Below are 15,933 nucleotides of genomic sequence, written 5' to 3'. Positions count from 1 at the left end.
TTAGCTTCTTATGGACAATAAAGATTATCCTCCAGATATTCACAGTGACATACTCCAAAATGTAGATTACCATTATGTGAGAGCAGGTCCCAAGGTTAGTAAGTCTTCTGTGAGGACAAAATGCTCCAAAATATCCCTAACTTTTCCTCTAAGAAATTTGAGAGTTTTAAGAAATTTTTAAGAGTTTAACTCCACACAGAAGGCCTTACGAAAAAACTCAAATGTTTCCTTTCTTACTACCAGGGAGCTCTCAATCTGTGCTATGCTTCACAGTTACCACTTGAAGCAATCTAATGTTAATTTACAAAAGACTGCAACATAGGATTTGAATTTGTGGCTGATTATAGGAACTGTGGAAATTGCTGCATAGGGTGGCTCAGCCAAAACCTTCTATGAGAAAAGGACAGCTTGAAAGCTTAGAAATATAGATAAGCTAGCTCACAATTGAATGCACAATGCCCCCAGGCCCCACAATGCCTTAGACTGGACTCCAGCTCTACTTCTATGATATCTAGTTGTCATTATCCCATGAATAGAAAATAAGAAAATGAATGTCTGACTCTTCAACACAAAAGATCTTAAATTCTACTTCATATCTCCATTTTCCTATAACTAAGCTCTCCCCCCCCCCCCCCCCCCCCCCCCGGCATTATTCAGGGTTCAACTTTACAGCAAGCCCTTCTATGGAATTTTTCTATCACTTTTTTTTTTACCTTTCACCCTTAATCTATTCAAAAATTCTGGTCTTGCTGCAATAACCAGTTCTAATTCCCTTTCTCCAGCTCTCTAATTTGCTTTTCTCCCTCCAAATCCAAGGCTCTCTACTCACCTAGATTGTCCTATTACCTTATAAAACTTTTCATGTCCTCCTTATCCCCAGTATGGTTTTTCTCCTAACCAAATTTTTGTCTGGACTGGCCTAAAATTCACTTTTCATTATTTTAACACTAACATGACTTTTTAGGCCACACTAAATGAAGCTAGGACTAGGAAGACATGCACTCCATACTGGATAGATCACATGTGAAGTAGCTGATTCAGTTTAGGGGATCACATTTTTAAAATGGCTTTGAAAAGGAAATATCCCAAGAGGATGTCCAGGATGGTGAGGATGGTCAAGTTCATGACATAATCTTCCCATTATAGGAAAAGGAATGATGAAGAAAAGATTTAAGGAGGACATAAAAACTATTTTTAAATTTGAAAAGCAAGACTCCAGGAGACAAAACAATTGTAGGAACAATGGGGCAAATTGCCAGAGGATGATTTAAGTTTAATGTAAGGGAAAACTCTCTGATGATTTAAAACTTTCAAAAGTAGAATATATTGTCTGAGCAGATAATGTTTTTTGGTTTTTCTGTCCTTCATTCTCGAAGAAGGCCATGACATCTGGAAGATGATGCCATGACAAGCGACATCTGGAAGATGATGCCATGACAAGCACACGAATTGGATTTAAGTGAGGGGGTGCTGTGTTAAGTCACCAGCCTCACTTTCACCTCTAGAACCATCTGTGTTCAGTGGCCAGATAGGAATCAGGACAACTGAAGATGACCATAAGGTCACATAGCTAGTAAATGCCTGAGGCTATATTCAAATTCCTATCCTCCTGACTTCAAGACCAAAGCTCTATCCACTGCCACCCAGCTGCCTCAGGGAAGATAAAGAGATCTTCAGTTCCCTTACAACTTTGAACTCCAGTAATTCTATTTACATATTAATTAGCTCTGATCTTTAAAGGGGGAGGGGAGGTAGAGAAGGCTTCTGAAAGTTCAAACTTCTTCTGTTGGCATTTTTGTTGAATAGGTGGCATATGGCCTTGGAGTCAGGAGGATGGGAGTCCAAATCCCACCTCAGATACCTGACACTCTCTAGCTGTGAGATCTTCGGCAGGTCACTTAACTCTGATTCTGTCACATCCAGGGCCATCTCCAGTCATCCTGATTTATATCTGGTCACTAGACCCAGGTGTTGGTGACTTGGCACAGCAACTCCCTCACTCAAATTCAATCCATGTGCTTTCATCTCCCTGATTTCATGATCTTCTTCAAGAATGAAGGACAAGGGGCAGTTAGGTGGTGCAGTGGATAGCCTTGGAGTCGGGAGAACCTGAGTTCAGTTCTGGCCTCAGACACTTAATAACTATTTAACTGTGTGGCCTTGGGCAGGCCATTTAACCCCATTGCCCTGCAAAAAAAAACCAAAACAACCTAAAAAAAAGAATGAAGGACAAAACATCATCATGAATAGCACCTTTAAGAGGATAAAAAAGAGTGAAGCTTAAGTCTGACAATGATGCTTTTTTTTAGAAGCCATAGAAAAAGTCTTGAGAGGAGGATATTTTGAGATAAAGTTGGCTGTTACAAATATTATCTATAACTTTATTTTTCAGTCTCTTCCTATTTCTCCCTAATAAAAAATATAATCAAAAGTTATCTCCATTTCCTGACTTTCTGTCTGATAGTAGTCCTAACACAACTATCTCTCATTCATCATTATTAAATGGAAAATTATGGAGGTGAAACTAGCTCTGTAAACCCTAGTTTAAAAGCCTATAGCCCTCCCAGTTCACTATAAAAAAAATTGCCCAGGGCCCTTTGCTATAGTTTCAGGACCCCTTCTCTGGGTTTATCATATTTCCTGTGATGTTGATTTTTTGCATTGGCCCTTGATTCTGATTTTCCTTTCTCTCTTCCTAGATCCCTTTGCCACCCAGCTCTACAAGTCAATTCTTCATTTATGTGGACTTGACCTTTGCCCTATGACCCTTTTGAATTCTACTGTGCTTGACCCACTACCAACTTCTACATCCAGCAAGTCCCAACTTCAGTTCCTTTCCCTAAGTGCTTATCATAGTCTAATGATGCTAGTACTGAGCCACCTAAGCCAGTTAAAAAAGGGATTTTGGTTGGGAGCCCCATTCCTAAGAAGTCAGTTATCTCATGAAGTTTTTTAATGTTATTCCTCCATCAATCCCATTCAAAGCCTAGAAAGAAAGGATATTGGGATTCGAGATAGGGACTGAACCTACGATTTCAATACTATAGGCAACTCCCAGATGAAGAAACTCTTCCCAATCAATGCCTGTTAACACCTTCTTAGCAGTATCTTTACCAAGAAAATGAAGAATCAGATACAACTCAACAATAACAAAATATTTTTTTATAGATAAAATGAGTGCTAGAGGGAAAAAGTCAAAAAAAATGAGAGCTTTGGAAGTAAGAAAGTAGAAATGAAATTAATAGTTTAGCATTCATTAGAGGTACAAAAAAACCTTTCCCAAACAACAAAGTTCTGAGAATTAGAATTGCCCAAATAGAAACCAAAAAAAGGAAATATTAACCACTGAATTTTCCCTAAGTATGTCATTCCCTAATTCAATGTCACCTATACCTCAAAGGCCATTTGTGTAACCTTCCTCAATGGCAGAAATTATTTAGTACTCAACATTCTACAGAAGGGGAAGAATTAGTGAGAGATAGAGAGAAGAAACATTCTGGTCTTCTGGCTTCCAGTTTTGAGAGAAAAGACACAGTTTCAACCTACCCTCAAACCTGAATAGAAAAAAACGCACTTAGAGAAGAAGCTGACATGTAGAGGAGCCAGCATTCCAACCATGTTCCTTTTCCCAGCTCTCTACACTAAAGACTGAGGAATTTCCTCTTAGGTAAGAACTGCAATAGTTTTTCTTGGTTAAGCTGAGTAATCTGGTAGTGGGAGAGCTCATTCATTATATATGCAGTGACTAATACATATTCTCATATATTTATTTTCTTTTGATTTTGGCTCACTGTTGTTTAATTAGGTTGATTTGCTATGTGTGTTCACTATAGAATTAGCATCTAGTAGAAAAGGAGTCAAGTCTCAGATATATATATAGCTTGGAAAACTTCCTTTTTAAGGGATGGCAATTAGTAACACAGCTTGTGCCTAAAAAATTATTTACCTGAGACTAACGCAGCTAAGTGGCTTAGTAGTTAGAGCACTGGTCCTAGAGTCAGGAAAACTTGAGTTCAAATCCATCTTTAGACATTCACCAGCTTTGTAATCTGGACAAGTCATTAAACTTCTGTTTGCTTTCATCCTGAAGAAGGAAATGGCAAACCACACCAGTACCATTGCCAACAAAACTAGATACAGGGTCATGAAGAGTCAGACATGACTGAACAACAAATGACAAATTGTAAGGGTGTAGATATATCAAACTTTTTGAGGAGAGCATAATAGCTAGCCCCTGTTTCCAATTGCTTGTTTCCCCTCCTAAAAGGAATCAGTCTCCCTTAGAGAAATGTAGAGGTGGAAAAAGGGGAAGAAGATTCTAGAGATATTGATTCTTACTTCCCTGTGATCCACATCTAGAGAGATCTGTTTTGATAGGCACAGTGGATATGGGCAAAACAAAAACAATACAACCCACACCTCCCATTCTCACATCAATAAACTCCTGTGGCTCTCTATTCCTTGCAAGACCAAATAAATTCCCTTGGCATATAAAGTACTTGCTGACTGGCTCCTTGCTACCTCTCCAGTACACTTTGCTCTCCTCCATGCACTCTACAATTCAACTATACTGACTTATTTATTGTTCCTTGAAAAAGATAATCTAGGTCCTCACTCTAGGTCTTAGCAATGACTTTCCCTCTTGCCTGGGTGCTCTCCCATTTTGCCTCTACCTGTTAGCTTCTCAGGATTTCATGACCAAGCTGCAGAAGGTCTTGGTCAGTCTTTCCCTTCATCCCACCATAGTATCTTTCTTCTGAAATTATCTTCCATCTAATCTTTTTTTCTATATATCTCTCTGTCTCTCTATAACTGTCTGTCTATATATCTATCTCTTTCCTCTAGATAAAGAGAGAGACAGCTGAATGGACAGAGAAACAGAGAGGTGGATAAATATAGATATATACATTTATATTTAAATGAATACTCCCAACTTCTTTTTGAACTGGGCACTTCAAACATTGAAACCAGATTTAGACCAGTTTAGTTTCTCAATCCTGATATACCAAAGTTTCTTTTTACAGCAGGCTCTTTCCTTTACCACTCTACTGCTTGTTTCTAATTTGTGGCATTCTTGGGAAGGCCATGTGGATTTAACAATTTTGTTCACAAACCCAGAACCCATGTTCCCCTCTGGAAAGGGAGAGTCTGAAGTAAGTTTAGGTTATTATCACAATTGCAGGAGAATTCTGTGGAAATGACTACCCTCAACTATGAAAAGCATTCACATAGGATCACAGGGTCATATATTTAGGGCTGCAAGGGATCTTAGAGGTAATCTACTTACAGCATATGGGGTGGTTAGGTCTCACAGTGAATAGAACTCCGGGTCTGGAATCAGGAAGATTCATCTTCATGAGTTCAAATCTGACCTCACACACTAGTTATATGACCCTGAACAAGTCACTTCACCCTGTTTGTCTCAGTTTCCTCATCTGTAAAATGAACTGAAGAAGCACATGGCAAACCACTCTAGTATCTTTGCCAAGAAAACCTCAAAAGGGGTCACAAAAAGCAAGACACAACTGAAAAACAACTAAATGAAACAATGTCTATTTAAGCCCTGAAGCTCTTTATCACTCTTGTATATTAGATTCTGGAACCATTTCTCCCTCTCATGGAGGTATCTCATTCTAGAGATACCCCTAAAGAATCAGGTAATGCCACTGAGTCAAGTTCCCATCAATGTGCTTCCCCATAAAGATCATCATCTGAGGACCATTTTGATTAGACTGCCTTTTAGAAAGGAGTATACATTAAAACGGTATATTAAGAAGAGTTGATACAAAACATCCCTGGACAAGACTGGCACATTTTCCTACAAGTACATCAGTAGAATCCTAGGGGAGGGGGACTTGAACCTAGAAAGCATAAATGCAAAAGTTGTATATAACTTCTGGTTATAGATAGTGCTTTTCTCCTTTCATGGAGTGCTTAAGAATTCTCCCTTAGGAATGACCTGGTTTCTTTGCTAGGCCATCTATAGAACTGTGAACCTCTGTCCAGTCTGTCCTTAGCTCCCAAAATAGATACTAGTTTGGGGTCAATACCAGAGCATAGAAGGGAAGTCCAAATTCTTTCACATCCTTCAAAGTTCACAAAGTCCTCCTCTGGCCAAAGTAGGTAGAAGAGGAAATGAAGGAGAAAGGAGAATTGTCTAAGACCAAAGTCAAAACCTCTCCCCTCCCCACTCCCCATAGCCCTAATCCCACCTCAAGGATTTCACTGGAAAATCACCCTTGGTCCAACTTCTTCAATAATCTCAATTCTCAAGTAGGTTGATCAAGTGTGTGACCAAGTTTCCCCTGCCTAAGGTCTATTTGAACCTTCCTTTCTGTGCAATGTCATTCCCAATCTAAGTACTTTTAGCACCTTAGTTTGAAGCCCATAATTAGGATTTAGAAGGTTTGATTCTACTTATCCAGGATAATTTGATTGAGATACAAGTAGGCATGAATCTGCCTGAATTCATCTGACAGGCTTAAATCTTGCCAAGAGTCATACTGGGTCACATACTTGTGATGAAATGAGCTTATTTTGTGAAAAAGCTTTGCAAATCTTAAAATAATTTATAAATGTTAGTTATTATTATTAGTGCAGCAGGACAAGTCCTGAAGATACCTAGTGTCAAGTCATATTCCTCTACCACCCAAATTTCAATACCTTTCTGATTTATCTAAAACACTTCACCATCTGGTCCCTCCCCCCCCCCAGGCAATGGGATTAAGTGACTTGCCCAAGGTCACACAGCTAGGTAATTATTAAGTGTCTGAGGCCAAATTTGAACCTGACTCCAGGGCTGGTGCTCTATCCACTGGAGGACCTGGTTGTCCCCAATCTGGTCCCTTCTTAATTTTCTTTTCTCATTCTACATTAATGTCATTCCCAAATAACAGTTCATTCAAATAAGCCTTCATACTACTCTCATCCAAGTCTTTTCACTAGTTATTCCTTATGTTTGAAATAGTTTCCTTTCTCATTTCTACCTCCTAGCATCCTTTAATTCTTTTACAAACTCAGTTTACTCAGCATAAGAGTGAAGGATGTTCATCATATCCAAAAGTGACCTCATTCTTTCCCCCTAAACCCTTCTCTCTCCTAAACTTATGATTATCCAGGGTACCACCATCCTTCCGGATCAGTCCAGAGAGGTTTACAACGTAGGGGTCATAATTGACTTCTTACTCTCTCACACCATTCCCCATATTCAATCTGCTGTCAAGGTCTGGTGATTTCACCTTGGCAATATCCCTCCAACACATTCCCTTCTCTCCTCAGATATTGCCACTGTCCTAGAACAGGTGCTAACAACTTCAGCCTAGACTATCACAATAAATGATCTACCTGACTCCACTTTTTCCCCACTCTGGTCCATCCTCCACCCAGACAATAAAGCAAAATATACCATTTGGCCTACTCAACAAACTCCAGGGGCTTCTTATCACCTTCTAGATAAAATACAAAATTCATTTAGCCCTGGAAGCCCTTTCTAACCTAGCCCTTCTTCCACCTTTCCAGTCTTCTCACACTTTACACCACCACCCCTAACGCTTCCATCCAGGCACACTCGTCTCCTTGCAGTCCCACAAATAAGTCAAAGACAGGAAAACACATAAAATATTTAATATAAATAAATAAAGGGAATTGGAGAAGAAAAAAAAAAGGAGGGGTTACATTAAACATGCCTGGAATGTTCCCTCATCATCTCAGCTGCCTGGATTTATTTCTTCAGGCCCCAACTAAATCCCACTTTCTATAGGAAGCCTTTCCCAATCCTTCTTAATTTTTGTGCCTTCCCTCCATTAATTATTTTCTATGTATCAGGTACATAACTTGTTTGTATAGATTTGTTTGCAATTATTTCTCATGTTAGATTGTGGGCTTTCTGTAGGCAGGACAAGAATTGAATTTCTTTAAAAAAAATTCAAAGCTCTTCTAGTTCCTTTACTGATTTGTGCTTATAGTATTCCCATCTCCTATGTTGTACATATTACTTGTAATATTCAAGGCAGATATTGTTGCTCTGATGTTAACATTCATATAGAAAAATATGGTCTCATGATTCCCCCCCCAAAAATAGGCAAAACTGATGGACATGATTCAAAAACACTTTATTTCCCTGATAAGCTAAATTTTGAAAGTTGATTTTGATATTCCCAAGTATTTAAATAGGTAATTTATAAAGACAGTACTTGATTTATGGATTTAACATGAGAAAATTCAGTCAAGCAGCATCAGAACTATAGGATAATTATAATAACAATTAACTTTAGTGGTGATAATATGGAAAAGGGAAGAGTGAGTCTAGGCTTTCTAAACCATGCCTTTGAACTCTTTTGCCTTAGATCTACATGACTAAATGACCAGTTTCAAAAGAAAAATTGGAAGGAAAACAAAGAAACAAGGAAAACAGAACCTTGGATAATAAAGCATACTATAAATAATTCTTGGTGCAGCAAGTTACTCCCTTCTTCAATTAGAAGAAAAAGTTTGTCCTTGAACTTCCAAAAGTAAACCTTTGTGATTAGTCTAACAGTTCAAATATAAACTGAGCAGCATGCTTCATTGTTTGTAGCAAGACAATATAGCTGCTCAAAAAAAAAAATACAATAAATTCATTACAGAATCCAAAAACTGATAATCCTTTGTTTTCAATTTAATCATTGAAAAATTCTGTCTTGCTATCTCTTCTTTGAATATTTCATTTTTTTTAGAGGAAGAAGAGGATAGAGTAAAAGGGTTGATGTGATTTGTTTCCATTTGTACAGGATGGCAGCTCCTCCATAGTTACATGGTCCTAGAGAAGTGGGGTTGTTATTCATGATTACAGCTAGTATGTATCATAGACAGGATTTGAACTCTTCCTAACTAATTTTCTCTCTAACCAATCTAACACATTACCTCTCTTGTTCTACTTTATGTACAATAGTGCAGGTGGATATAGGAAGTATTTGTGAAAGCATAGTTAAAATAACTAGAAACATTCATATGAAATTAATAAATCGATCAACAAAAATGACTTTTGCTGTCTAACATAGGTTATTGTAAATAGCATTACTTTATCCATGTACAATAAAAATCCAAAAGAAGCTCATCTAGCCCAGTTCTTGTCAGCATAGTCCACTTTCCTGGACTTCACCCAATTGATTATTTCACTCACACCTAAAATGATGAAATTTCTGTAACACATGGTTATCTTAAAACACACTGTTTTTTATCTTAATGATTCTTCTCAATTCACTGTAATTATTTGTGGTTTTCTTATGCAATACTTAACCAAAGCATAAACATTTAGTTCCTTTAATGTTTTCCTAATATTTTCTCTTACTCTTATCATAAGATCTCTCTTACTTGTTTAAAGATTTCAAGGATAAACAATCTAAGAAAGATTTTTTTTTTAATCTTCACATAAAGCTTCCTAGAAGAAACTGTGGATTCTTAAAGAAAAAATTCTTTTATAATTAAAATTAACCAAAAAGTATGGGGGAAATGCCCTGCCCATACACAGAGTCTTACCAAAAGATATAGAGGATTATGAAAAATTCTTTAAACATTATTTTTGGTTTCTGATTGTACAAATAAAAAAGCAAACATATGCATTAATTATATGTATTTAATATTTAATACCTATTATATGTATTTAATATTTAATACACAATCCCAACTGTGTAATGCTTCATTTTTTGAAGTAAAATTAGAATAGGTCGCTGTAAAAAATGACAGATTTGAAGAATTCAGAGAAAATTGGGAACATCTGTATGAAATGATGAATGAACTAAGCAGAACCAAGAAAGGCATTTACATTAGAATGACAATGTAAAGGAAAGTAACACTGAAAGAATTTAGCTTCTCGATGCAGTAAACAATCATAATTTGAAAGAAGTTGATAGTGAAGCATATCTCAGCAGAAAGTAATGCAGAAAGAAAAAAGGACAGAGAGAAGGAGGAAGAGGAAGAAGGAAAGGAGGAAGAGAAAGAGAAGGGGGGTGGCTAGATGGCTTATTTTTCCATCTTTGCTCCCATTAATGCCCTTTCTATCTATAAACATTTTGGGGGATGAAATGGTGAGGTGCAGGCATGATGACTCCACTGTCTTTAATGGTGAATTCAAGTGTTAGAGTTCATAGACTAAGTAGACTTAGACTTGAAAAGAACTATAGGGGCGGCTAGGTGGCACAGTGGATAAAGCACCAGCCTTGGAGTCAGGATTACCTGGGTTCAAATCTGGTCTCAGACACTTAATAATTACCTAGCTGTGTGGCCTTGGGCAAGCCACTTAACCCCATTTGCCTTGCAAAAGAAAAAAAAAAAAGAAAAGAGAAGGGAGGAAGAGGAGGAAGAGGAGGAACATGAGAAGAAAAAGGAGAGGGAGGGAAGGAAAAGTATTATTAGAATGTTTTTAAAAAGCTGCAAAACTAGACCAAAAAAAGAAGGGAGCAATAGTGGTAAAAACAATTATATAGTTTTTATATGATCTATAAACATTTACTTCAAACTTGTTATTCTTGTTAATATGAAAACTTTGTTCAATGTTCAACAAGTCAACACTTTCTAGCACCCTCAATACTAGTGCTATCATGCTTTATGCATGAAACACTCAACAATTATTTTTGTTACATTGAATTATTGAAAAATAATTTTCACAAATAAAATTTGAGCAAGAAGTCCATGTTGATAAAACAGGAAAATATGTGGAGTAAATTAAAACTAAAAATAAATATTAATTATTAATTGCACACTAAATCTTAAAAGCAATACTTTACTGTGATACACAGAAAGAAGTAACAGGGCAGCTAGGTGGTACAGTGGATAGAGCACCAGCCCTGGAGTCAGGAGGACCTGAGTTCAAATCCACCTCGGACACTAAATTGCCTAGCTGTGGGACCTTGGGTAAGTCACTTAACCCCATTGTCTTAAATAAATAACATTTTTAAAAAAGAAAGCAGTAACAAAATATTGAAACTTTTATGCAATCCTCACTGAATTTTCATTAGCAATCTAGTCCTGAAATTTAGCAACATACCAAAAACATGAAGAAAGGCCACAGAGGAGCAAGGAAATATTTTGCTTACAAGAACAAAAATAATTTACGATGAAAGGTTAAAGGAACTGAAATAATAGATTCATATATTTAGAGCTGTAAGAATTTTAAGAAATGATTTAGTTCAGTCCCCTCATGTTCATATTAAGAAATTGGAGCTCAGGCAAGTTAAGTGATTTATCTTAAGTGACCCAGGTAGTAGAAATTATAACCCATGTCTTCTAACTTCAAATCCAGCCCTCCTTGCACTATTCCATCCTGAATTACTGGCCTCATGCATACTATCCGCAAGCTCTTGGCCTCAGAAACAAACAATAAATTTTAAAATAGTGCTCATCTTCAGGCAAAGAAATGTTCTAGTGTCAAGGGAGAAAATAGAAAAAAGCAAATATGAATATGATTTAAGTGACTCAGAATTTACTCCCAGATAAGAAATTCATAGCTAAGAATACTCCTACTCAGAATGCTCTGAAATGTATAAATTCACCTTAAAATCAGGTTTATCCAGTGACTTAGTTTACTTTACTATTTTCTGCTTGAATGATAAAATAATATTTCCTGACCCCCCTAAATCATTGCAATTCTCTCTGTGCTAGAGTAAAAGAAAAAGGATAATTCTCCTTATTTTACTTCAGATTGGCACAAGAACATTACACAATGGAGAGCAGTGAAGTCTTGTAAGAGCTAGGAATAAATGAAAGTTTTTGTTAATGGTTTTTAGTTTGGGGTATTTGACTTCAGCAGAGAAGACTAGTAAGTCCATCTGTAATTTAAGCACATTTCAAACTCATTACCTAAAGTGAATGAATATTCAACCACTACTGTCTCTTGGTATACATAAACTATAATTGTAACCAAAGAAACTGGCCAGTATTAAAGTTAGTCCCACTAAATTTCAGATATAGTATATTACCAGCTAGACCTCTCATTTTTTTTAAATGTGGTCGTGTTCTGCAAGATACTAAAGGACCCCATTTTATCCATCTCATAGATTATTTTCCTTTAGAACCACTTGCTAAGATTTTAGTCCCAAACTGAATAGAGACTGGTCCTGTGATTTTTCTGGTGTAGGGAAACTTCCCTTTAATAATGCAGGTTGGCACCTTTCTCAACAATTTAGGAAGTTACCCAGAACACTGAGAAGTGAAGTGACTTAATAGTCACAAAGTCAGTGTAGGCCGAGGGGGAAGCTTTACCTCAGGTGTTCCCGGCTATCTAATCATTTTTCTCTTTAAGTTTTCTTACCTCCATAAGAACTTCTTTTGCTATATTGTTTATTTTTTAATTGTAAAAGGAACAAAGAGAGAGAAAAAAGGGGAAAGAAGGGTGGGATGGGGGAAAAGAGACAGAAACAGAGGGGGGGGGGGAGAAAGAGATAGAGACAGAGACAGAGGGAGAGAGAGAGAGACAGAGAAAGACAGTCTGAGAGAGAGACAGAGAGACATACAGAGAGAGAGACAGCGAGGGAGACAGTGAGAGAGAGACAGCAAGAGAGACAGAGACAGAGAGACAGCGACATACAGAGAGAGACAGTGAGAGAGACAGCAAGAGAGAGAGAGAGAGAGACAGTGAGAGAGAGACAACAAGAGAGACAGAGAGACATACAGAGAGACAGCGAGAGAGACAGTGAGAGAGCAAGAGAGACAGACAGAGACAGAGACAGCGACATACAGAGAGAGAGACAGTGAGAGAGAGACAACAAGAGAGACAGAGAGAGACAGAGACAGACATACAGAGAGACAGCGACAGAGAGACAGAGAGAGGGAGAGAGACAGCAAGAGAGAGACAGTGAGACAGAAAGACAGCGAGAGACAGAGAGAGCGAGAGCGAGGGAGAGAGCGAGGGAGAGAGAGAGGGAGGGAGAGAGGGAGGGAGAGAGGGAGGGAGAGAGGGAGAGAGGGAGGGAGAGAGGGAGGGAGAGAGGGAGAGAGCGAGGGAGAGAGCGAGGGAGGGAGAGAGCGAGGGAGGGAGAGAGGGAGGGAGAGAGAGAGAGGGAGAGAGGGAGGGAGGGAGAGAGGGAGGGAGAGAGGGAGGGAGAGAGGGAGGGAGAGAGGGAGAGAGGGAGGGAGAGAGGGAGGGAGAGAGGGAGGGAGAGAGGGAGGGAGAGAGGGAGGGAGAGAGGGAGGGAGAGAGGGAGGGAGAGAGGGAGGGAGCGAGGGAGGGAGAGAGGGAGGGAGAGAGGGAGGGAGAGAGGGAGGGAGAGAGGGAGAGAGGGAGGGAGAGAGGGAGGGAGAGAGGGAGAGAGCGAGGGAGGGAGAGAGCGAGGGAGGGAGAGAGGGAGGGAGAGAGGGAGGGAGAGAGGGAGAGAGCGAGGGAGGGAGAGAGGGAGGGAGAGAGGGAGAGAGCGAGGGAGGGAGAGAGGGAGGGAGAGAGGGAGGGAGAGAGGGAGAGAGCGAGGGAGGGAGAGAGGGAGGGAGAGAGGGAGAGAGCGAGGGAGGGAGAGAGGGAGGGAGAGAGGGAGGGAGAGAGGGAGGGAGAGAGGGAGGGAGAGAGGGAGGGAGAGAGGGAGAGAGCGAGGGAGAGAGCGAGGGAGGGAGAGAGGGAGGGAGAGAGAGAGAGGGAGAGAGCGAGGGAGGGAGAGAGGGAGGGAGAGAGGGAGGGAGAGAGGGAGAGAGCGAGGGAGAGAGCGAGGGAGGGAGAGAGGGAGGGAGAGAGAGAGAGGGAGAGAGCGAGGGAGGGAGAGAGGGAGGGAGCGAGGGAGAGAGCGAGGGAGGGAGAGAGGGAGGGAGAGAGGGAGAGAGCGAGGGAGGGAGAGAGGGAGGGAGAGAGAGAGAGGGAGAGAGCGAGGGAGGGAGAGAGGGAGGGAGAGAGGGAGGGAGAGAGGGAGGGAGAGAGGGAGAGAGCGAGGGAGGGAGAGAGGGAGGGAGAGAGGGAGAGAGCGAGGGAGGGAGAGAGGGAGGGAGAGAGGGAGGGAGAGAGGGAGGGAGAGAGGGAGAGAGCGAGGGAGGGAGAGAGGGAGGGAGAGAGGGAGGGAGAGAGGGAGGGAGAGAGGGAGGGAGAGAGGGAGGGAGAGAGGGAGAGAGCGAGGGAGAGAGCGAGGGAGGGAGAGAGGGAGGGAGAGAGAGAGAGGGAGAGAGCGAGGGAGGGAGAGAGGGAGGGAGAGAGGGAGGGAGAGAGGGAGAGAGCGAGGGAGAGAGCGAGGGAGGGAGAGAGGGAGGGAGAGAGAGAGAGGGAGAGAGCGAGGGAGGGAGAGAGGGAGGGAGCGAGGGAGAGAGCGAGGGAGGGAGAGAGGGAGGGAGAGAGGGAGAGAGCGAGGGAGAGAGCGAGGGAGGGAGAGAGGGAGGGAGAGAGAGAGAGGGAGAGAGCGAGGGAGGGAGAGAGGGAGGGAGAGAGAGAGAGGGAGAGAGCGAGGGAGGGAGAGAGGGAGGGAGAGAGGGAGAGAGCGAGGGAGGGAGAGAGCGAGGGAGGGAGAGAGCGAGGGAGGGAGAGAGGGAGGGAGCGAGGGAGGGAGAGACAGAAAGACACAGAACGACAGAGGGGGAGCGAGACAGACAGAGAGACAGAGCCTGCGCCCCCCGAGTGCTCGGACCCCGCTCGGACCCCCCGGCCGGGACCCCCCGGCCGCGCCCCGCTCCCCTCCCGGCCTTCCCTGGGCCCCCGCCCCGCGGCGCCTGCTGAGCCGGCCGGTACCTCGGGCGCGGCCCCGGGACAGAAGGCCGGGGAGGCCGCGCTGCCAGTGGCCTCCAGGAGCCCGGGCCAGGCGCAGGCGGGCCCCGAGCCGGCCCCGCCGCCGCCGCCGCCGCTCATGCTCGGCCGCCTGCCCGGCTCCCCGGGCCCAGGTTCGGAACTCGGACGCGGGCGGTCTGGCCGGCCCGGGAGCCCGAGGGCGAGGATCCCGGCTCCTCCGCGCCGTCTCCCCTAGCGACGCGTCAACACGCGCGGCCCCGGGTGCCGCAGCCTCCTGCGGAGTCCCGCGGGCAAGGCGAGCTGGCAGCTGTCCCGGGCCCCGAGGGCTGCCGCCTCGCCTGGCCGGTGGCCGCGGTGGAGGAAGGGACGACGGCCCGGGGGCGCCAAGGCAGCGGGCGAGGGGCGCGCGGCGGCTGGAGGAGCCGTGATGGGGGGATCGCCAGCCCCCCAGGTACCTGCGGAAGGTGCGAGGGAGACGCCGGGGCGCGGGCCCAAACCTCAGCCCAGCCTCCCCGAAGGCCATTCCCCCCTTTCTGTCCCAATCAACAACCTTTTTCTTTTTAATTTATTTTGACTTTGACAATTTTTAACCTTTTTTTGTTTTTCCAACTACCTAATAAAGTACAAATCCCTTTGCTGGCATTCTCCCAACAAGTCTAAGATCTGATGGAGGGGCGGCTGGGCGGTACAGTGGATAGAGCACCAGCCCTGGAATCAGGAGGACCTGAGTCCAAATCCGACCTCACACACTTAATAATGACCTAGCTGTGCGGCCTTGGGCAAGCCACTTAAGCCCATTGCCTTGCCAAAAACCTAAAAAAAAAAAAATCTAATGGAGCTGAACTGCTGGTCCAGAAGCCATTTGGTTCTTTCCCTTATTTGCATGCCTTATCTAATCATTTTTTTCCCTGGAGGGGGAATTTCCAACCAAGAAAACCAAAGGTCCAGTTGCTAGACTGGAACGCCCTCCCTTTGATTTCACAGCTTAATGTGTAGAAATCCTTGCTGTCCTGAAAGGTCTAACTCACAGAAGCCACTTTTCCTCAACCTTGCATTTTTTGACCCTATTAGAAATCTCTCCAATGTCTCACTACACTTTATCCTTCTATACTTGCTAATTTGTAATTTGTGTCCTTACTCCTCTTGGCTTTTAAACTGGGACCAAAGGCTCTAACATGTATTTATTTTTGCATAGAACGTTTTTTGCATCAAAGGAGTCAGGTTCAAATTCTAACCTTGCTTCTTACTCCTTTGTGACCCTGGGA

At 42.4% G+C, this 15,933-nt stretch overlaps 1 protein-coding gene across 1 annotated transcript in view; it reads right to left on the bottom strand.

The window, feature by feature from the left end:
* Nucleotides 1–14,788, bottom strand: part of CCDC170 (coiled-coil domain containing 170) — a 93,527-nt gene extending 78,739 nt beyond the window's left edge. Inside the window, exon 1 of the mRNA XM_074190056.1 lies at nucleotides 14,672–14,788. Within this exon, the coding sequence (XP_074046157.1) occupies nucleotides 14,672–14,788 (117 nt within the window). The remainder of the gene's footprint in view (nucleotides 1–14,671) is intronic.
* Nucleotides 14,789–15,933: the final 1,145 nt, after the last annotated feature.

Source organism: Macrotis lagotis, chromosome 5, assembly GCF_037893015.1.
Source record: "Macrotis lagotis isolate mMagLag1 chromosome 5, bilby.v1.9.chrom.fasta, whole genome shotgun sequence".
Classification (NCBI taxonomy): Eukaryota; Metazoa; Chordata; class Mammalia; order Peramelemorphia; family Peramelidae; genus Macrotis; species Macrotis lagotis.
Note: the sequence above shows the minus strand (reverse complement) of the source record. Positions and strands in the feature narration are given on the sequence as shown.